This window comes from Cupressus sempervirens, chromosome 6, assembly GCF_028749045.1.
Source record: "Cupressus sempervirens isolate cs-2001-9-10 chromosome 6, ASM2874904v1, whole genome shotgun sequence".
NCBI classification, from domain to species: domain Eukaryota; kingdom Viridiplantae; phylum Streptophyta; class Pinopsida; order Cupressales; family Cupressaceae; genus Cupressus; species Cupressus sempervirens.
Genome location: NC_143123.1, coordinates 137,015,802 through 137,040,302, shown reverse-complemented (window position 1 = coordinate 137,040,302; position 24,501 = coordinate 137,015,802). Strand labels below are relative to the sequence as shown.

The following is a 24,501-nucleotide window of genomic DNA, read 5'->3' as shown; positions in this document are numbered from 1 at the left end:
GTACATCTAATAATTCATCCAAACTAGACAAATCCAATACAGAAAAATATCCTGATTGTCATAGCCAGTAATTAATTGATACTTATATTATCACAAGACGAGGTTCTATATGTATTGGATTGAAAAGAATACTTCCTACAGTTATTATCCACATACAGACAGACAGCTCAGAAGTTTTTTCTAGAGTCTGATGTGATGTGAAACAAAAGCCGGCCATACAGGCCAGTTATCTATATAGCAAATTACACGAGTACCAAGCCCATGACATAGAAGACTCAAGCTCATCAATGAAGAGAAAGTGCATATCAAGTAGATTACTATTCAAAATTGCATTTATCTGCCACATTTAATGTGTCCATTTCCTGCAAGCACCTCCAAAGAATTTTAAATGGTTTATGATGTTACCATCCTTATGTCCAGGCTGATCAAACCCTACAATAAAATTTGATTTGGAAAAAGTCAACTCACCATTCTCTGCAATAATTAAATGTAGCCTCGCTTGATGTGGTGAAATTATTTCCTTGTTCAAAATGAAATAATCGTCTTGAGAATTTGAAATACAAGTTTGAATTCCCAGGTATCAATGCCTTCACCAACTCAGGCAACAGATTTTGAATGTTATCTCAGCAAGAATCACTTGAAGATTTTTCACTTTCTAGTCTTCATAAAAGAATCCATCGTCCTCCATTTCAGCTTCGTCTTCTCCAGTACTGGTACCTCCCATAATTGACAAAAACACAACTATTGCAACAAATTGTGTAATCAAGAAGTACTTGCCTCTCTTCTTGAAAATCTTTTCCTCTTCTGTTTCTGTTCGTGTTTGCTTCTCCTTTGAACCCCTATATTTGGCACCTGAAGAGAGAAGTTTTGCAGATGGTCATATATAATCCCATTTAAAGTTACTTAATAATATTATCATTATTAGAAAGCACACTTGCATGTATATTAATCAAAAGGAGTCAAGTGACTAACAACTGTAATCCATCATGGTTCACCTCCAGATGAAGTGCGTGATCTACTTGTCCTTGAGCTGCTGGCAAAATATGTGGAAGACCTGGGCGGTGCTGATGAACTGCTGGCCTCAAGGAATTCAGTTTTCAGATTCTCGGCATATCTAATGAGATTATCATGTTTCATTAACTCTTGCCTCAATTTGGATGAATCCTGCAAAACAACCACTATGGATGATGTGTCTATGGCCACATTAATACATAGATCACAATCAGAGATAGAAACAAACACTAAGTTGGTTAATCGCCCAGCTGTAACATATAGTGCCAAATTTTCACCACTGTACCAATCATTTTTTAACAGGATGTTACAAGTTAAAAAAATGTTTCAAGAAAAAATAGCAAAGTTTTTATTTAATTTTTATCTACGTAAGGTATATCCTGAATCCTATGCCACGCAAAAGGCAAAACTGAACTCTCGCAAGTTGCATCTAACATGGAGTCAATCAAATTATATTTAACACAGAGCAAAAGATTGATTTTGTTAAAAAAGGTTATGATAGGTAAAGAAATTTAAATTTATTTACACAAATGGAAAGTTTATAACAAAAATCTTCTTAAACTTGTGCCAAGTCCATTATAAAATATGAACTTTGCATGAAGATCATTTCCCAGAGGAACGGTATTTTTTTTGTATAATAAAGCAAGGATTCACTAGTGCAAAATAGCCAAACAAACACATATCATGAAACAAATATGATGTCATTGCTCAATGCTGACAAAGGGAATGCCTCAATTATCTTGAACAAGCAAAACAATTTATCCAAAATGCTTGATCACCTAACCATTACCAGAAACTATTCTTACCCCTTAATCTATTCACTGAAATCATGAAAAAGTGAAGTGTGTAATCACACGATCATCATTTGATGACAACAACAAGAAGTGGTTTATTCCTAATAAAGAAATTGCCTTCGCATTTGTGGTCCTTTAAAAATCCACAAATTTGGCATTCATCTTAGACCAATTGTTAACGCTAGGTATTTCCCCAACTATAATCTTGCCTCCCACCTAGCTATGATTATCTCTCCTATTATTGGGAAGCATTTCTACATTAAGTACTCCACCCATTTTGTCATCTTATCAAAGATAGAAAAGTAAGAAAGGACAATATCCCAATCATTTTATGTGTCGGTTCTTCCTTCTTGGTAACCATTGTCCATGACTCTTCGGTTACTCATTTTATGATCGAGTGCTGCTTTCATTATGCGTGTCTTTATTGCAAGTGGTGTCGAATGAGGTGTCATCACTTCAACGTGTTCAGAAAATTAATAAAAACAAAAGAAGTTTGGAAGGCCCGACGGTAAATGATTATTATTGTTATTGTGATATCGTCGGTCTCGAGATGGTTGATCATGTTTCTTATTATATGCTGTATAATGTTAAACTCTGTGCGATGTGCATGGTCATTTTCTGGTGATTATCTTTCATGCTCAATGTTTTGAGAAACATATCAGTCTGTCTTAGACTTTCAAAATATGTATGAGACATTTTCTGTCTGCATTTTAATCTATTGTGAGTTGTTTGCAGATATTCATATTGTTCTATAAACTCTGATCTAATTGTGTTCATTGTGAAGAACAGAATTTGAAAGAGACAGAGGACTTGTAATTTTTTTGCTTGAGAGAATTAATAAAGATCTATCTTTTGCCAGTTGGGTTGTTTCCTTCGCTGAGGGCTTTTCCCAGGGTAATTCTTGTGTTCTCTACATTTGTTATATCGGATTTTCTTTTCTTATTTGTTTCTGGTTATTTCAAAGCGGATCTGAAGAAATTTGATCCAAAATCAGAAGCATACTCAAAATTGTGCTCTCTGTTTCTCTTTTAGCTAGTTATTCTCTGTGTGAAAATAGTGAATGGTTTGACAGTTGAAGACAGGTGAGATGGCTCCTCAAATTTTGCTTCATGGAAGCCCAGGGTTCTCATCGCTATTGAAGAGAATGATGTTTTGGATTATGTCAATTCTGATGTTGCAGAGCCAGCTGATGAAGCTGAAAGAAATCAGTAAAAGAAGAACAAGATTATGGCTAAAGAGATCATGATCAACTCTGTCAAGGATCATTTGATTTGTGACATTTCAAAATTGAAATCAGCCAAGGAAATGTTCAAGACTCTTATGGATTTGTATGAGTTTAATAAAATTAACATATAGCTAGTTATTCTCTGTCTGTGAAAATAGTGAATGGTTTGACAGTTGAAGACAGGACAGATTGCTCCTCAAATTTTGCCTCATGGAAGCCCAGGGTTCTCATCGCTCTTGAAGAGAATGCTGTTTTGGATTATGTCAATTCTGATGCTGCAGAGCCAGCTGATGAAGCTGAAAGAAAGCAGTGGAAGAAGAACAAGATTATGGCTAAAAAGATCATGATCAACTCTGTCAAGGATCATTTGATTTGTGACATTTCAAGATTGGAATCAGCCAAGGAAATGTTCAAGACTCTTATGGATTTGTATGAGTTTAATAATATCACTATATTTTTGCACTAAGGCATCAACTACTACATGTAAAAATGGAAAGAGGTGATTTTGTAGTTTCATTCTTTATGAAAATTATACAATTGAGGGATCATATTAGTGCAATTGGTGAGACACTTTTAGACAAAGATCTAGTCATACTTGCTATGAATGGACTTCCCCATTCTGGGGAATCCTTCATTCAGAGTGTTAGTGGAAGAGATGAGCCTCCAATATTTGACAGGTTATGTGCAGATTGCATTCAAGAAGAATGCAGATTGGAAGCAAGAGGAAATGGTCACAGAAATCATCATGAAGATGATCATGCTCCTGTAGCTCACACTTCAAAAGGAAAAGGGAGGAAAGGAAACTTCAAGAGATTCAGAGATAGAAACTTTGAATCAGCTACTGACTCCAAGAAAGAAAGAAGGGATCTTTCCAGAATTCAGTGCTTCCGATGTAACAAGTATGGTCAGCTTGCTAGGCACTGTTATTCTAAACCAAAGACTAAAGCTTCTGCAACAATTGTAGAAAATTCTTCTCCTCAAAAGGAGTCAGGTGAAAATTCTGAGGGATTCTTATTTATATCTGCACTTTCTAGTAATATTCCTACAAACAACAATACATAGCTGATTGACAGCAGTGCATCTCATCATATTACTGGTTACAAAGAACAATTTTTTAATTTGAAGGAAAACAATTTTCATCTATAAGTCATTATTGGTGATGATGCAAGTTATCCAGTGAAGGGTGCTGGTTCTACTTCCTTAAAATTAGATTTTGGAATTCCTCTTCATCTAAGTGATGTATTGTTTGTGCCTGGCATAAAGAGGAATCTAATTTCTATACCAATGTTAGAAGACAAAGGGTATCATGTTGATTATGCTGATGGTAAAGTCTTGGCATGGAAATAGAAATGTAGTATTCAATCAGCTTGTCAAATTGGAGTTTGCCATGATAGTCTCTAGCCTGTCCTAGGCATGCACTTGCACTTAATACTTCAGACTCAAAAAAAATTTAGCACAAGAGGGTTGGGCTTTAAATTTCAGAACTTTAGCCACTATGGAAAAGGCTGTAGTTGGTCTCCAAATCTGAACCAAAATCATGAAGGAGTTTTGAAAGGATGTGCTCTAGGTAAAATATTAGCAATTTCCATAGTAGTGAAAGTAGAGTTAAAGATTTACTAGAATTAATTCATTCAGATTTATGGGGTCCAATGTCAGTTGCTTCTCTTAGGGGTTTTTGGTTATTCATAGATGATTATTCATGTAAGTGTTAGATCTATTTTTGTAAGTCTAAGGAGTTTGATGAGGTGTTGTCCCCTTTTAAAGAATTCAAACCACTTTTTGAAAACTTATCTAACAAAACAATTAAGATTTTAAGGTCTGATAATGGAGGTCAATATGTCTCTAGTATATTCCATGATTACCGTGTTGGAGTTGGGATTAAGAGGGAGTTTTGTGCCCTCTATAATCCTCAACAAAATGTTGTAGTTGAAAGAAACAATGGAACAATTATTGTGGTAGAAAAAGCAATGATTCATGATCAAAGCCTTCAGACTTTTCTATGGGTTGAGGCATGCAGAACTGCAGCTCATATTCAAAATCATAGTCCGCAACAGTTTCTTGACAACATGACCCCTGAAGAAGCTTTCATAGGCATTAAACCAGACATTAGTTACTTCAAAATTTTTAGTGTCTAAATTATCTTCACATTCCAAAAGAGAAAAGATCAAAATCAAAACCTTCAGGAAAGAAATGTATCTTTGTTGGATATGGTGATATCCTTCAAAAGCTTTTAGGATTTTGTCATGTCCCCTCTTTAGCTCTGTCTAGCAATGACATGAGAGTTAGCCTATTATGGAGTCTCGTAGGCTGGCAGGGGTGATCAGGGACTCAGTCAGGGTTTTCAACATCCAGATTTGGTATTACAAGTAGTAGATCAATTGAGAGCAGTTCCTTGATTTTAGGAGGTAGTTCCTTGATTGTAGGAGGAGATTCCTGCCTTTTAGGAGGTGGTGACATTTTCCAAAGTTGAGGTTCTATGAGATCACCCCTTGGTCTCAATTTCAGGAGATTTGGGTGTGTTCCCTATTTTTTAGGAGTATCCCTAGATTTGAGGGTGAGACTGCCAATTGGCCTAGGTTGTCCGACATCAATTACAGGCAAGTGACAAACTTAGTTTCATGTTTTAGAAGTGTTTGGGTTGTTCCTTGGCTACTTGGGAAATATTTTAATATATTTAAATATTCTCATAAGTTAGCATTTTAATAATTTAAATAAGGCTAAGTGTTTAGCCAATTTTTTGGCTCCATCTGGATCGATTTGCCTATGTGTGATAGCTTGTTGGAAAGAGCTCAGCCTCTATTGTTTGATTGTCACTTACCGAGACCTATTTGATGCTTGGAGCTATTTGTCATTAATAAAGTAATGATTTCCTTCTATTTGGATGCCTTTACTGGGGAAAATAATGTTATAAAGTTCAAATAATTCCACTTTAGGGTTCTTTTAGGATTCGAATTGCCTTGGAGAGGGGATATAAGGAGAAGGCAAACTAAAGGTGAGGATCTTTATCATTTTGTTAACCTATTTTGGACGTCATTGCTCTGGAAGAACATTCCTCACTTAGGATGCAAGCCCTAGTGCTGAGAGAAGATTTGTTGGGATGTAGCCCTCAACAAGATCAGATTCGAAGGTTTTTATGCATACAGTTTGATCAAGGCAGAGGATCGATTTCTAGGTATTGCAGTCACACTTTGCAGGCAGTGGATTTTTAGGGAAGACGACCACTTTGGTTCAGCTTGGCATTTTCTTGGAGCAGCTCACGTGAGGAATTCTGGATTGTTTTATTGCAGCAAACTAGAGTTGTTTTATTGCAGCAGCCTAGGCTTTATCATTTGAACTTGTTTGGCTATAGTTGGTTCCAGTCAACCTTGTTTGAAGTACATCTGTATTGGGACTATTCTGAAATAAATCAGACCCTACTGGTACGGTTTAGAATCATTTCCAGATTAGTATGCATTGCTGCAAATGATTTCTATCACTTCTATTTTATCAATTACTGTTATTTATTCATTGTAATACCTATATTCTGAAAAATACAAAACGAAACAACATTCTTCTACAACTTCTGTCTAGCTCAATAGATCAAAAAAAAATCTACAGGAAATAATTAAAAATTATAGCAGCAACAGAGCAAATATCCATTTGGGATATTTCAATGGTATCAGAGCCAGATCTTGTCAACCTGAGGATTTGATTACAAATCTATGCATCCAAGAGCTGATATACACAGATTTTACACACGTAGGAGAGCTCAACTTGAGCAAGGTTTTGGAACTGAATAGGGAAATACTATGGTAGATGAATAGGGAGGAAACAAACAGAACACCACTGATGAGGGTGAAAGAGAATTGATGAGGACTCTCATCAATACTCAACCTATAATAGTTCAGAGGTTTTAGAGGTTACAAGGAAATTTGGAGTGAATAGAGTTGGATAGCAAGCAAGGACGCAACAAATTTGTATCAATTGCTAGAAGTCATAGGTCCCATGCATTGGTTGGGAGCTCCCTTCATTCCTAAAGACAGGAATGACGTCGTATACATGCTACAAATAGACCCTTGCTTCCACAATTTTTACCTGGTGAGTAGCCAGCATAGGTTGATCCACCTAAGATGGGATTCTAGAAATCCGTCACGACAGCCACAACTGAGTGGAGAGCTCTACACCCAAAGGTTAGGGATGTTTTCCCTCTTCCCCAGTATTGTTCACAGCATAGGGATTCTACTAGGTTCAGAGGAGACAAGGGCTATAGGCCACAGCAGAACAATGATCTTAGTAGAGCTACTAGGAAGATTTCATTGGCTACTTATGATGGCACTAGTGATGCAAGTGCATGAGCTTGGGTATAAAAGCTAGACATTCATTTATCCTTATGACCCATGTCAAAGAGAGAGGCTATACAGTTTGTTGTATTGCATTTAGATGCGGTTGCCTATGACTGGTGGCATCATGGTTTGGTTACCCAGGATCACGCCTTGATTCATTCCTATGTTGAGTTCACTAAGCGGCTAATTAACCGATTTGACCGAAAGGACACCGAACTCTACTATAGAGAGTTGGTGCATCTTAGACAGACTGGACATGCAAAGGCGTATGTGAATGAGTTCTAGCGCATTGCAGTTATGGCCCCTGATATGCCCCAGAAGCATAGTGTGATGCTATTCATTGACGGATTGCAGGACAAGCTTAAGGGATTGGTTCGTGCTTTCCAACTGACCACTCTTAAGGATGCTATTGATATGACATTGAAACTGGACACCCTCCTACTTATCCATCGAATAAGAGGCCATTCAGAGATTCATGGCTCCACAGAAGGCCAACACCTCACAACTTAGGGTTGGTCAGTCAGCTAGACCTCCTAGGATGGACCTAGAGACACGGAAGGATTTGAGGAAGAAACTATGCTTTTCATGCAAAGAACCTTGGGAGCCTGGGCACCATTGTATGGGAAAGGGCAAGGTTCATTTGATTGAGGTGATCTCTGAGTGTGGAGATGACGAGATACTAGACACTGACATTGAGGATAGTCCCAGGGAGACTCATCAAGAGCAACCACAATTGGAGTTGGACATACCTGAGTCATTGGCGACAACCAAAGTGACTATGGCTACCTTATCTAGTTATCCCAGATTCCACGTCTTTGGGCTGAAAGGTACATTACAGGGCCAACGAGTCATGAGCTTGATCAATACAGAAGCCACACATAACTTTATTGATCAGAAATTGGTTGAGAAACATGGGCTGCAGTTTGAGATATTTGATGGTTTTGGAGTAAAAGGTTGTAGATGGTGCAGTTTTGGGCTGCACTAGGAGGATCTCACAGCTTAGCATTCAGATGGGGGATTTTACCTTGATAGATGACTTCTATATTCTACCCCAGGAGGATTATGATGTTATTTTGGGTATGCAATGTCTCCATTGGTTGTCAGCATCAGAATTTCAGGGATTAGCCTAATATTGGAACCTCGTAGGCTAATGAGGATGGTTAGAGGGTCTTTTAAGGATTGATTCATCTCCTACATTCAGCAATTTATGGATCTGGCCTTCGTTCGATGTCATTTGGACTCCATTTGCCATACTTACTATGTATGGTAAGTCAAGGGTAATAGAGATGGACCCTTTTGATTTTTAGAAAGTGTATTTGGTCACATGGGGAATTATGAGGAGAGATTCCTATTTCAGACAGCACGACAATCAGACAAGTATTTCAAGAGATATTAAAGTTCAAGTGACTTAAGTGATTTATTTAAATATTTTAATGTTATAAAGTTATAAAGTTATTTAAGTGACTAAAAGACAAAATAGTCTTTTATCCCACATCGCTAAGTTATTCAGGCCTCTCCTCATTTCCAAGTTATAAAAGAAAGCATCTGCATTGGGATGGTTACCATGAGATATTATGTTATTCAAAATTCCAAAAGGTTGCTTTATTGTGACTTGGCTTTTCCTTGAGGACAAAACCCCTTGAGAAAAGAGTAAGACTGGACGCAAACCCAGTGACTCACACTTCATCCTGGAATAAGTGTTCGGATAGATACATTCTGCATTCAAAGAAAAAATTGGAGTTACTAAGCAGGAATAAGTTGGTTATTGAAGAGAGCAGTTGTGAGAGTACGTACAGGTCATAGCAGTAGTAGACATGAGCTAGTAGGCAGACTGGAGAACAGTCATACCATAGCCATGATAACAAAGGTATGCAAGACAAGGTGTTAGTTCTCCTTAATGCTGGTTCATGCACGAGACAGGACCTTACTAGCAGCGAACGATCACCTGGGTTAGCATGGGGTTAGGAAGAAACAAGCCCACACCATTCTCAGCTCCATAGTGGACTCACACAGCAGCAACCTCATACAAAACGTTGGCTACGCACACAAATTGGAAGTGATTTTGGGAGACGCTCTAGTGGTCTAATGACATCCTCATACTGCAACAACATAACTATCACCTACCCTAGCAGCTCGGGTTCACTATCCTACAGTAGCACGGGTACTCCCTCTCCAGCAGACAACATCATTCAATTGTTGAGTTCAGACTGTATGTTATCTAGCCATTGTTCTGCATATTAGATACGTTGATTTTTGCATGATTTCCTTAGTACGTAGAGGTCTGACTCTGACTCAAATAGTGTAGAAAATATTACTTGGTTAATCTCCATAACTCGGGTCTTGCAATTTTATATATATTGGCACACCAACGTTATAATCTCTTGCAAACAATAAAACCAATTTGTGGGACAGTTATTTGTTAGTTTGGTTATGATCATTAACAATATAACAGTGACATCAATAGTTGACAGCAGACACGAGTATGCCAACTGTTTGTTGAAATTTGGGTAGTCTCATTACCCCATTGTTATCTCTGAACATACTTACATTACTGAGCACTCCACATGAATATTGTTTTCCTGTTAATATCTTTATTATGGGAGGATTATCTTGTCTGAAATACAGTCGGTTCTACTTAAGAATATATATTGAATTACAATCAACAGTTGCCCTTGCTGGATGTATACAGCGATATCAGAACTCTCATACCCGGCTGCTCGTGAATTGTTTGTCAATATACCATTAATCCAATTCTAATTTCTTGGTCAAATAAGAGCTGGAATATTTCAGTAGTGTCAGAGCTTAAGATTTGGGTAAAACGCCAACTGTTTGACAAATTTCACTAGCTATAATTCAACTTCTTGGATCAAACTAAGCAGGGATTATTACACGGTATGCAATGGCTACAATATATTGGAAGGTATATTATTGATCACCACCGCATGCAATTAGAGTTTCTGTCGGGTGGGAAGAAGGTAATCTTGAGAGCAGCTTCAGACGGTGGACCTAAGGAGGTGACTTCTCACAAGATGGAGTTTATTATTAGACATGATGATATGATTTGGGCTACACGTTATTTTGTGAAGTCCAAAATACCTACTCCTCAAGATGGCACAGCATTTCATGTTGATATTCAGTCAGTAATGGACCAACATGGCAGAGTTTTTGGTGACATACCTCCTAGTGTACCTTCGGATAGAGGGTTTGAGCATGGGATAGAGATGGAGGATGGAGCTAAACCAGTGATCACCACCTCATATCATCATCCTAGAGCATACAAGGATGACATTGAGAAGACCATTCATGAGTTGTTGGACATGGGCTTCATACACCCCAGCTCTAGCCCCTTTGCTTCTTCTATGGTACTTGTCGAGGAGGATGGGACCTTGCGGATGTGTATAGATTACAGAGCACTAAACAAAAAGACAATCAAGAACAAATATCCAATCCCACGCATTGATGAGTTGTTAGATGAGCTTCACGGGGCTATCTATTTCTCTAAGATTGATCTTCTTTCAGGTTATCATCAGATTCGTGTACGATCAGAGGATGTACACAAGACTGCTTTCCACTGCCACTACGGACATTATGAGTTCTTGGTAATGACTTTTGGCCTTACGAATGCACTAGCCACCTTCTAGTAATGCATGAACCACATCTTGAGGAAATTGGTGTTGGTATTCTTTGATGATATTTTGATTTACAGCAGCCGTACTTGGGAGGATCATCTCAAACATGTGGAGGAGGTACTTAGCATCATGGAGAGTCAATCTCTATTTGCTAAGTTGTCCTAATGTGAGTTTGGACTTAGAGAGGTCTTATATTTGGGACATGTGATCAATGCTGATGAAGTGAAGGTGCATGAGGAGAAAATTCAGGCAATTCGTGACTAACCCTGCCCTCAGAACATTACTGAATTCCGTGGATTCCTTGGTTTGTGTGCTTATTACAAGAGATTTGTGAGGGGTTTCTCTCAATTAGCAGCACCATGGACAGACCTCACAAAGAAAGAAGCTTTCAGATGGACAGAACAGGCACAGAGGGTCTTTGACAGACTCAAGGAGGTTATGAATACCTATCTAGTTTTGGCACTTCCCGATTTTTGGCAGCCATTTGTGCTCGAGTGTGATGTCTTAGGTGTGGGCATAGGAGCGGTTTTGATGCAGAGCAGGCACCCCATTGCCAATGAGAGTAGGAAGTTGCAGGATAATGAGAGGTTGTATTCCACAAATGACAAGGCAATGTTGGCTATCATGCATGCATTAGCCAAGTTCAGACAGTATATTGTTAACAGTAAATTTGTGGTAAGAACGGACCACAATAGTCTGAAATACTTCCTTGATCACACTGAACTCAATGATAGACAACAAAAATGGGTGAGTAATATTCAGGCTTATGACTTTGACATTGAGTTCATTAAGGGCAAAAACAATACCATTGTTAATGCACTTTCTAGGAAACCCCCAGTTGCCACCCTATACTCATTAAGTGAGATTTTAACAGATTGAAAGGCTCAACTTTTAGTTGAGTACTCCAAAGATCAACATGCATGTGAGGTCATGGATGGATTGGTTTCAGATGATAGGTACAGTGTAGTAGATGATGTCATCTATTACAAAAGCAGAGTCCTTGTTCCTGGTTCTCAATTGAAGGAACAGATTCTACAGGCCTATCATGATACTCCTTCAGCAAGGCACCCAAGGTATAGTAAGACTTACAGGGCAATTCGGGAGAGATTCTCTCGGAAGGGTCTCAAAGATGACATTCTACGTCATATTCGGGCGTGTATGACCTACCAACAGAATAAGTCTGAGCATACTCACCTTGTTGGTTTATTGCAGCCCTTACCCATACTGAAACAAAAATGGATGGGAATCTCCCATGGATTTCATTACAGGTCTCCCTCGAGTACAAGGGAAAGACTGCATATACGTGGTAGTTGACAAGTTGACTAAATACACCCACTTCTTTCCTATTGCAGTTAACTTCATAGCATCTCAGATAGCAAAGTTATTTTCTAGAGAGGTGTTTAGGCTACATGGTCTTCCCAAGACCATAGTGAGTGACAGGGATAGTAGGTTCATGAGCTCTTTTTGCCAAGAACTTTTTAGGCTCACAGTTACAGAATTGACACCTAGTACCAGCTACCACCCACAAACAAATGGGCAAATCAAGATTGTCAATAAATGGGTTGAAGGTTATTTACACAGTTATGTGTAGCAGAGGACATGGATGCGTTGGTTGCACTTGGGTGAGTATTGTTATAATACTACGTATCATATGTCGATTGCTATGACTCCATTTAGAGCCCTCTACGGTTACAATGCTCTATCTTTTGTTGATCTGGCAATTAGTGATAGCATAGTTCTCTTGGCACAGGATTGGATGCAGGGGAACTAGGACATCATGAGATCTCTCAAAGAGAATCTTCAGCAGGAACAGAATCAGCAGAAGGTCTACGCTGATCGACACAAGATTGAAAGGATATTTGAGGTGGGGGATATGGTGTACCTATGATTGCAGCCTTTCCGGCAGAGCACCCTTAAAAGTGGTGGAGCTGAGAAGCTCAAACCTCATTTTTATGGACCATACAAGATTATCAGACATGTTGGAAAGGTTGCGTATGAGATTGAGTTACCATCTGGCAGTAGGATTCATAATGTGCTCCATGTGTCGTGTCTAAAAAAGGCACTGGGATAGCTTATTATACCATCTCCAGATCTACCTCCTTTGGGTGAGGAAGGTAAGCTGACATTGGTTCTTGAGGAGATCTTGGAAGTGAGGGAACGCCAGCTGAGAAGCATGGTGATTCAAGAGTATCTGATTCACTGGACAGGTCTCCTTATAGAGGACGCCACTTGGGAGGGCGGGACTATTTTACACAATCCAGCTTTGCAGTTGCTTGTGGGCAAGCATCTCCGAGAGGGGAGCACTGTCATGTCCCCTCTTTAGCTCTGTCTAGCAATGACATTAGAGTTAGCCTATTATGGAGTCACGTAGGTTGGCAGTGGTGATCAAGGACTCAGTCAGGGTTTTCAGTGTCCAGATTTGGTATTACAAGCAGTAGTAGATCAATTGAGAGCAATTCCTTGATTTTAGGAGACAGTTCCTTGATTGTAGGAGGGGATTCCTACCTTTTAGGAGGTGGAGACGTTTTCTAGAGTTGAGGTTCTATGAGATCACCCCTTGGTCTCAATTTCAGGAGATTTGGGTGTGTTCCCTATTTTTTAGGAATATCCCTAGATTTGAGGGTGAGACTACCAGTTGGCCTAGGTTATCCGACATTAGTCACAGGTAGTTGACAAACTCAATTTCATGTTTTAGAGGTGTTTGGGTTGTTCCTTGGCTACTTGGGAAATATTTTAATATATTTAAATATTCTCCAAAGTTAGCATTTTAATAATTTTAATAAGGCTAAGTGTTTAGCCATTTTGGAGTAATAAGGAGTTTCTGGCTCCATCTGGATCGATTTGCCTGTGTGATAGCTCATTGGAAAAAGCTCAACCTCTATTGTTTGATTGTCACTTACCGAGACCTATTTGATGCTTCGAGTTATTTTTCATTAATAAAGTAATGATTTCCTTTTATTTGGACGCCTTTACTGGGGAAAATAATGTTATATTATAAAGTTCGAAAGAATTCCACATTAGGGTTCTTTTAGGGTTCGAATTGCCTTGGAGAGGGGATGTAAGGAGAAGGCAAACTAAAGATGAGGATCCTTATCATTTTGTCAACCTATTTTGGACGCCATTTCTCTGGAAGAGCATTCCTCACCTAGGAGGCAAACCCTAGTGCTGAGAACAAATTTGTTGGGACATAGCCCTCAACAAGATCAGATTCGAAGGTTTTTATGCATACAGTTTGATCAAGGCAAAGATCGATTTCTAGTATTGCAATCACACTTTGCAGGCAGTGGATTTTTTGGGAAGGCAGCCCACAGCCACTTTGGTTCAACTTGGCATTTCCTTGCAGCAGCTCACGTGAGAAATTCTGGGGTGTTTTATTGCAGCAGACTGGAGTTGTTTTATATTCTAGGTCAAAGATAAATTGAAATAAGCAGGGATGTTACTTTTGATGAAGATGTAGCTTGCAAGATATCCAATGAGTCTAACATTGAAAATGATGGGGAAGATTTTGAGCATCCTCAAGATTTAGCGATGGCTGATCCAATTCCATTTTCTGAGATTCAGAGGGAGAATGTAGATGTGGATGATTCAGCTGAACCAGCTAATCCTATAGATCCTATTAACACTTCAGCAGGTCCTAGTAATACTTCAGCCAACAAGAAAAGGCCATTGTGGGCTAGAAACATTGTGGAAGAAGCTGAACAATATGCAGCCCCATGTGGCACTTGAAAGTAAAAGACCTCATAAGTATGCAGGTTATGTACCATTAATGAGGCACATTATTGCATCTAAACCTTCTAGTGTTGAAGAAGCTTCTCATCAGCAAGTTTGGAAAGATGTCATGATGGAAGAGTATTAGTCAATCATTAAAAATGATGTATGGGATATACTTGCAAAACCAAAAGGTAAATTAGTAGTTTCTTCTACATGGTTTCTTAAGATTAAACATTTTGGTGATGGTAGTATAGAAAAATATAAAGCCAAATTTGTTGCTAAAGCTTTTTGCACCTATAGCTAGCTAAACTTCAATCAAAACAATCATTGTTATTCCAGCAGTAAAGGGCTGGAAACTTCACCAAATGGATGTAAAAACAGTCTTTCTAAATGGAGTAATTGAAGAGGAAATTTATATTGAACAGCTAGAAGGTTTTATAATCCATGACAAGAAGTCTCACGTGTGCTAATTGAAAAAGGCATTATATGGTCTTCAGCAAGCTCCCCGTGCTTAGTATGAAAGAATTGATCATTATCTTCTAACTTTGGGTTTCAATAAGAACAATGCTGATCCGAATTTATACTTAAAGGTAAATGATGACAAGGTGTTGATTCTTGTACTTAATGTTGGCGACTTCTTTCTTACTAGTGATGATGATCTCACTGTTAAGTGTGAGTAAGAACTTACTTCAGAATTTGAAATGAAAGATCTTGGCTTGCTGCATTACTTTATTCAAATTAAGGTATGGCAAAGATCAAATAAAATTATTTGAAGTCAAGGTAAATATGCAATAGATATTCTAAAAAGATGTGGAATGCTAGAATGTAGATCTATGGTTACTCCTATGGAAGCAAATTTGAAAAAATTATATGAGGATGCAACTATTTCTGATTTAGTTCATCCTACCATGTACAAGTAACCAATTGGTTCCTTAATGTACTTGGTTAACACAAAACTTGATATATGTTATGCAGTGAATACAACGAGTCAATTTATGTGTGAACCAAGGCAAATTCATCTTGTGGCAGCCCAATATATATTGAGACATGTTTGTGGTACAATAAGATATGGATTAAATATTCTCCAGGTGTTGAGCTAAACTTACAGGGATTCTCTGATTCAGATTGGGCAAGGTGTGTACTTGATAGGAAGAGTACTTCAGGATATTGTTTCAGCCTAGGCTCAACCATGATTTTCTTGGTGCAGCGGAGAGCAATCTTGTGTGGCTTAAGAGTACAGCTGAAGCAAAATATGTTGCAGGGTGTATGACTGCAAAATAAGTTGTGTGACTTTGTAAATTACTTACAAATTTATTTGAACAACCTTTGGAACCTACAATAATGATGTGTCATAATCAAAGTTGTGTGAAGCTTTCAGTTAATCTAGTGTTTCATGATAGGTCAAAACATATGGAAATCAAATACCATTATTTAAGGGACATGGTTCAAAAGAAAGCTATTGAGCTTAAGTACATTTCTACAAAGGAGCAATCTACAAGCATTCTTACCAAGCCACTTCCAAGAGTGAAGTTTTGCTACTTCTAGGATAAGCTTGCTATAGTGGAAAATGATTCTCTTGTTGAGAGAGAATCTCATCTTCAGTGATTCTATGCATATTATTAATGAGTTATTCTCTGTGAGAAAAGTCCAAGGTGCAATCTATTGTTAATGAGTTCTTCTCTGTGAGAGAAGTTCGAGGTGGACGGTGGAATCCCTTGTTAATAAGTTATTCTCTGTGAGAAAAGTTCGAGGTGCAATGAGCAATCCCCTATTAATAAATTCTTCTCTGTGAGAGAAGTTCGAGGTCGAATCCCTTGATAATGGGTTGTTCTCAGTGAGAAAAGTTCGAGGTGAAATCCCTTGATCCATCCTCTACGAGTAGGCATGATGGAAGTCATGAGTATGACTTAATGACTTTATTATACACTTCTTGGTTCACCCTCTAGGAGTAACTATGGTGAATAATTTTATGCTGAGATAACAAATTTTAAAAAAAACCTATGATGAGAATTGTTGATGACATTATCTTTTAGTGTGGCAAAACGAACTTGTCAAAAGATGGCATGATCTCTCTCTTGCTAAGAGGGAGTGTTGAGTTTAGTGGTAGCTGAAAGGTAGATCCTACCTTATGAACATCTCTGCATTGGTTGATTTCTTCTTCTGCTGTCAAATTCTCCATCAAGCTCCTCTCATTGTTGTTGTCCGTTATTCATGTGCAGTTGCTCCTACGTGTTCTCAATTTTTAGTTTCTTCCTAATTCAATCAAAGTTCCTGATGGTTCATCCTCTTCATGTATTGCTAATATATATTATGATGAGTTGAAAACTCTGCAGATATTTTACTTCATTTTCTTGGCTTTGTCCAACATCGTCCGACTTGGTCATCCTTCTTGGCATTTGCTCATCTTAGTCATCATGCCTGATTGGCATCCACATCCTCCTTGATGTTGCAGTCATCTTATTTGTTAGTTCTTGCTTCTCCGTAATTGTTGTCCATGACTCTTTGGTTAATCATTTTATGATCAAGTGTTACTTTCATTATGTGTATGTCTTTATTGCAAGCAGTGTCAATTGAGGTGTATTGCTTCAATGTCTTCAGCAAATTTAAAAAAACAAAATAATTTTTTTAAGGTCCAATGGTGAATGATTATTGTTATGATGATTCGTCAGTCTCCAGGATGGTTGATGTTGGAGTTGTATCCTGTTTCTTATTATATGTTGTAGAGCGTCGAACTCTGTGTTGTGCATGGTCATTTTGTGATGATTACCTTTCATGCTCGGTGTTTTGAGAAAACATATCAGTCTGTCTAGACTTTCAGAATATGTATGGGATGGTTTTTGAGTCTGCATTTTGATCTATCGTGAGTTGTTTGCAGCTATTCACATGTTCCATAAACTCTGATCTAAGTGTGTTCATTGTGAAGAACAAAATTTGGAAGAGACAAAGGACTTGTAATTTTGGTCTGCAAAAATTAACAAAGATCTATCTTTTCACCGGATGGGTTGCTTCCCTCGGTGAGGAGGGTTTTTCCCAGGATAATTCTTATGTTCTCTGCATTTGCTGTATCAGATTTTATTTTCTTATATGCTTCTGGTTCCTTAAAACTCTTGTTTTCCTATTATACTTGTTTTTATATCCTATCAAATGCCCAAGAGACATGTCTCTAAGGGGCAACTTTACAAAGAGGTGGTTGGTCAACCCTAATTATAACTTATTTTACTTTATTATTTTAATTACTCCAGAAAGAGTGATAAGACAATGAGTGTTGGCTTTAGCTATGGTTGGTTCTCTATTAGATGATTCATGTTAATATTATTTTATTTTTTCCTTTATATATTTATTCCTAGTCGGCCCTAACCATCCAGTCACCAAAGGTTTACTATTTATAGGCACAGTTTTCTGATCTATTTTGGCGGGAACATGATAGACCTCCCCTCTCAACTCTTGCTTATCGTCAAGCAAAGATCAATCGTTGAATCTAATTCGTAATCCTTTTTCCACTGAGCTACTCTGATATTATCATAAGTTGTAGATTTGGTTTCAGACGTATATTTTCTTCTTTATTGCGAATGCGAGTTATAACCAGCAGTTGGAACTTAACACAAGTTTTTTCTCGTCTTTCACATAAAAGGATCAAGGTCATCTTGTACTTGAGCCATTTGTGTTTGCAAAAACTGATTACATTGAACCAACATTTGCATCATGGCGTGACTGTGATATTTGATTCTAGATCAACTAATAACAAAACCAAACATGGAGCATGCACAAGGAAAAAATGAAGTATACATATGAATGTATGAAAACACAAAATACATGAAATACATGTAGTGTTAGATCCATCGATTTGTGCTTACCCTACAAGCTGGCAGGATCAATGCTCTGATACCACTTGTAATGCTCCCTTCTTGGACCACCTTATACTTTGCCTTGAATTAACAAATCCAAATGAAACAAATAGCAAAATATGTTGAAGATTGTAGCTGTGATAGAGATCTTTATGTCTAGAAATATGGACATTATTATCGTTATGGTCACCTTCAGCTGAAGAGGCATTTATGATAACTTTTGTAATATTATATATAAAAACATGTGCCATATGACATGCGTTGAGGCATGGAAATATGAAGAGTTGTGTATTTGAAAATGAAGTCATGTTTTGGGAAATTCAAGAGACCTTCGGTTGTAATGTAAAGAGTCTCTCTATTTGTTATAAATATCGCATCAAGCGAAGAACATTGTACACTTGAATATTGTATTATCAATAAAGTGATCTTTTGTTGTGTGGTTGGGCTTTCCCCTCCATTTGGAAGTGTTTTCCCAAGGTAATTTCTGGTGTTTATTGATCTGTTTTGGTTCTTCCTTTTTACTATTTATCTTTATTTTTTGGGGAAACCCTACAACCAAATAAGATGCAGCGTAGACATAATTCATAAAATACATCTGATTCCGAGGTTAGGAAATATTAATAAGAATCTACACAAAGAACTAATGATTACAGGGGAGCTCAATCATAACAAGGGTGGTGTTGGCAGACATAATATTGTTAGAAAGTAAAATCCACCAAGATAACTAAGAAGGGGGGGTCGAATCAGTTATGCAATCAAAACAACTTTTGTTATCCTTAATAAATCTGAAACATGTAATCAGCAAGTGCAATAACCACAAGAAGATAATCATTCACAATAACACCAGATTTGTTAACTAGGGAAACCCTTGATCAGATGGAAAACCTCGATGGGGATGGTACCCACAAAATGATGTAATAATATATAAATTCCTTGAAAGAGGATAGACCCTGTTAGGAGTCAATGAAATACATTCAGTACATATCAGTCCCTATTAGGAGACTTTGAATGCCTATGAGGAGAATCCAACCCTATTAGAAGTTGTGGAGGGCAAAAGGACCCACTGTCCAAACAGCTCCAAGGGCAAGACAACCAAACTCGCTGTCCAACTGGCCTCTGTATTATTCCTTTCTAAACAATACCAAAAGATCAACTGTCCACTAGCACTCTCTACCAAATATAATTTTTCGCTCAATCACTATGCCTCTACTACACCAAATACTTCTTAGATCTTAATACCATATCCGCAAATTTGCATCACACAAATCCCTTAGATCGCTTACTCGCATATAATTCACACTTACAATTCGTTTACTTTCACTTGCTTCAATTTCCACACTTAAACACAAGGAAAACAACTTTCCCTTATACCAAGTCCTCAAATTAATTCATTGAGTCGGCCTTGAGGCTTTCCCACATTACAATTAAAATAGAACCTCATTAAGATAAAACAATATATGTTACATTACATCTTCTCATAATTACATAACACTGTCGGCTCATAGTCTTAAGAAATCTTCACACATGCAACCTCGGACTTTGCACGCTTACTAACGTCATCATCGTGATGTCTTCTACCTCTGCCTAATTGAGCTTAACCAGATTCTATCACTGTTAGGAGATATAATCCGATTACCAAAAACCACTTCTCAAGAACTCTCTCTGTATGTTGTCTTTTGAAAATCTAGAATAACTGTCACCAGTCTTTGGCTCTCTGTATGCACTCTTACCCATGGCATCAAGACACATTGTAGAAGATGTCCTCAACTGTACTTGACCTCATCTTCAATCCTTGAACCATACGACCTCAAACACTGTCTTTTGCTCAATCAGTCTTCAGTATGTTGACATCAATGACAAACACTGTCATGAATGCAACATATGATCATACTAACAATCTCCCACATGCTCCAATAATGCTAGGATACTCCCCCATAGGAATATCATCAGCATTCATGCTAACAAATATGGTGCCACAAGTATCCTCTAACCTAGGCCCAATTGTAAGACCTTATCTTCTGTAGCTTCATGTGGTCCTTAATCGTCAACATGAGGTGATGTACCTAGTGAAGGCTTTACATTGTTCGTCTCCATCATGTCAAACCCTCATTTTATGATTGAAGATCCCTTTCTTATTTATTTAAATAGTTGATCCATGTGGGAAGAGAAGGGGAGCTGCAATAGGATGCCCTTGACCCTCGAGCCTAGGTCCTAAGACAGACCTTACGGTCCCCTCATTTAGTCCTTAACAGATGGTCCTTAACTATCGTCATGAGGTGACATACCTAGTGGGAATCCCATTGTTCCCCCTCCTTGCACTCCTTCCTCCCACATGACCCCTCTCTCTCTCTCTCTCTCTCTCTCTCTCTCTCTATATATATATATATATATATAGACACACACACACACACACACACATAAAGATAGAAGTTACCAATAGTTCCAACAAGTCTATGCACTTACTCTTATTGTATTACTCAATGCTAGGTCCTGATTATCTGTATTACTATTGCTGCTCTAGGGGACATTATTATTCTCGGGGATTTCAATGTGAGAACCAAAGTACTGCAGACTCCACTTTACGTTTGTAGTTCGGATTCCATATGCTCCATCAAGATTGATCCTACTTTTTTAGGGCTTTAGAGATATTCTGAGGATGCTCTTGGGCCGTTGTCCATGTATGGTTGTTGCCGCTTTGAGTCTTATGGCTTTGTGATCTTGAACGGCCTCTCCTGCTTTCCTGATTCTGAGCTCTTCACTTGTTGGCCCCATTGTGGTGGTGCTAGTGTCATGGATTATGTTCTTGCCTGTCCTTCCTTCATCCCTTGCATCCGCAGTTTCACCATCTTGCGCCTTCCTCTGGCAGATCATGCTCTCCTCAGTATTCATTTTCGCCTCTCCCCTCTTTGTGCACCCCCTCACATGTCGCCTCATCATTCTTTTGTCACTACTCGCTTGCCCATTCACTTTCGTTTTATTGATGGTGACTGTGAGCTCTTCTCCGCTCATCTTTCGAGACTCCTCAGCCCTTTGTGCTTCTCGGACTCGTGCGAAGCCGCCTCCATGTTTGACTTGCTCGTGTCGGCTATCCTTAAGTCTGCCACCCTTTCCATTCCTCATCATCCTCCCTTGCTCCTTCACAGCAAACGTCGTTCTACCTGCCCCATGAACCAGTGGTTCGATTCAGACTGCAAATCCTTCCATCGTTTTATGCGCTCTGCTTTTGAGGCTCACTCCACTGACTTTGCTAGTATTTGTTCGTCTTATCTCCACTTGCTTCGAAGTAAGAAGCGTAACTTTGCTGCCTCTAAGTGTAAGTCTCTTTGCTCCACGCTAATTCACAATCCCCAGCTCTTTTGGCGCACTCTTTTCCCCCATAATTCCCCTCCTCCTTCCACCCTTGACTTTCACTCCCTTACCTTGCACACCATGGCTCTTTATGACATTCCTAGGCAACCTTCCATCCACCCCTCCTCGCCTCCTTTCGTCCGCTTTTTCACCCCTTCCCACATTTATGAGGCAATCAGACCCATGAAGTGTAGTAGAGCTACTAATGAAGAGGGTTTCCAAGCTAAGCTTTTCAAGTTCGGTGCCTCAATTTTGGGCCCCTACCTCTCTATTTTTTTTAATAGAGTGATTCACACTAGGTTCTCGGCGTCCTGGTCTAGGCATTTGATCTATCCCATTCAAAAGACCGGCCCTGTCTCTAATCCGGGGAACTACAGAACCATCATGATTGGGCACATTTTTGCCAAACTGTATACAACTCTTAATACTATACTATCTACGAAGCTCGGTAGGATTGGTTGTAGGGCCAAAGGGCAGGCTAGTTTTCGGGTGGACTATCAAACTATGGATCACATATTCACGCTAGGGCTATTATTGAGGAGGCCAGACACAGATCGGAGAAGGTCTACTGTTGCTTTGTTGATTTTCGCAAAGCTTTTGATTTTGTTCCTAGGGTGGCTCTATTTGAGAGACGTAGGGAGATTGGTATTTCTGAGATGCTACGTGTCGCTATTATGAGATTGTATGAGACTGTGGTTGGCAGATTCCGGACTCCTGAGGGCTTCTCAGGTCCAATCCATAGCACCATTGGGATTAAACAGGGGTGTCCTCTCTCTCCTATTTTATTTGGGTTATATATTGATGAGCTTGAGGACTTCCTCTTGAAGTCTTCACTCCTGGGAGATGGTTGTTATCCTCATCAGGTTCTGATCTCTATCCTTCTTTTTGCGGATGATGTTCTCCTTGCTTCCTCTCCAAACAGGGTACAAAGACTTCTCGATGGCTTGGCTTTATTTTGTGATCAGAGACAGTTTGTGGTTAACTTGGGTAAGACTCGGGCCATGGTCTTTAATCGTTTAAAGACTTCTATTCTTCTCTTCATATTTCAAGGTCAAGAGTGTTTACCGTACAGGGTAAGAACTTAACACATGTAGTATAACACGATTGAACACAGAACAGATACTTTATTCATATATGCACTTACTGATTACAATCCGAAAACAATGACTACAATGATTCCAAAGTCCATCTCGGACGTGTAAATATACCTTTCCAAAGGGGTGACTCAAGCGTCACGCGCTCGTTTGGATACTATTCTACCCATCGGCTACACTATACATTTTATCGACAACATCCTCCCCCCCAAAAGAAAAGTCGTCTCCGGACGACAATTACAAAATATCCAAGACAGATTGACAAAACGGAATACATTAACTAACTAACTACAACAAGATAGATTTGTTTCTATCACACCACTTCCCCATTCGTCCTGTGCCTGCACCAAACTAGTCTCCAAACCACATTGCATCTGTAGCCTCTGCTCATACAATACTATCTCCTTAATCAAGCTGACCTTGATAGCCACCCGTGTTGTTTTCTCTGCTTCCAACTCCTAGGTACACTAAGCCAAGTGTCGCGGTACTGCCTTCATTTGGATGATCAGCTCCTCCCAAGCTCTCTATGCATCCACCAAGACAGCCTCACATCCAACACCTACTCCAAGTGCCTCAGAGCGTATCACCCCTCTCAAAAGGCTTGCTCTAATGCTCTCTCTACCTCTGGTACACAGACACTCTATGCTTACAGCAACTCCAGGTCTCATCAACTGGTCACACTTCCCACGACTAATAACTGCACCGACTGGGGGTCTAGGGGGCATCGCCCTCACAGGGTCCTAATTAGCACTCTCAAACCCACACAAAACTCCATGGAACACACCACTTTTGTCATTTTCTTCCGATTCTACACTCTTTCTAGCAACTGCTTATGTTTTCCCTTCCCTTTGGCATTATGCGTTACTCATTCCAAACTGTTTCAATCTGTCGCCATTTCTTTTTTTTTTTTTTAGCTCTTCAACTTCCTCTTTCCTGCAAACTTCATTTGTTCTTCTGTCGGGTTGGGTCAGTTATCCCTCGACACACAAAAATTCTGCTCCTTTCCTGTTATGGATCCGTACGGATTTCCCTCAAGCTTTATGAAATGGCTTCTATGGTACGACTACACAATTTACCTTACTGAATTCGGCTCCAGGGTGATGGTACAACTTGGCTTTAATTCCCCCCTACTCAGTACGGTTTCCTTGCTATTTCCAAACAACTTTAACACCTCCCTGCTTTCCTCTATCTGTATGGTCTTTCCAGTGTACTGGTCTTTTAATTCAATTTCTCATGATTGGTTCTGTAAGGCCAATTCAAACTCCCTACTATTGATTCCATATGGCCAAGTCTCTACAAACGTTGCTCTTGCCATATTGTATCAATTGTGCATCTGACTTAAGTTCTGATTTTCCAGCTCGCACACCATACAGACAGCCTTTCCCTGCCGTACGACCTTGCTCCCTGTCTCCAATTCTATACAACAATCAACTTCTTCTTAGTTTCGTACGATGTTAAGACTTCAATTCTTCTCCTTTGTTTTGTTTCATATGGTGTCTTTCATATTCCTTTGAGTTCATAT

General features: G+C 38.9%; 1 protein-coding gene across 2 annotated transcripts in view; it reads right to left on the bottom strand.

Moving 5' to 3' along the window:
• Positions 1–288: 288 nt before the first annotated feature.
• Positions 289–24,501, bottom strand: part of LOC149551599 (metaxin-like protein) — a 77,357-nt gene continuing 53,144 nt past the window's right edge. Inside the window, exons 5-6 of one of the 2 annotated variants that reach the window (XM_089787112.1) lie at positions 973–1,164; positions 289–852 (exon numbers count right to left, since the gene is read on the bottom strand). In XM_089787112.1, coding sequence (XP_089643238.1) covers positions 985–1,164 — 180 coding nt within the window. In that variant the 3' untranslated portion in view covers positions 289–852; positions 973–984. The remainder of the gene's footprint in view (positions 853–972; positions 1,165–24,501) is intronic. The other variant, XM_089787111.1, reaches the window with a different exon arrangement.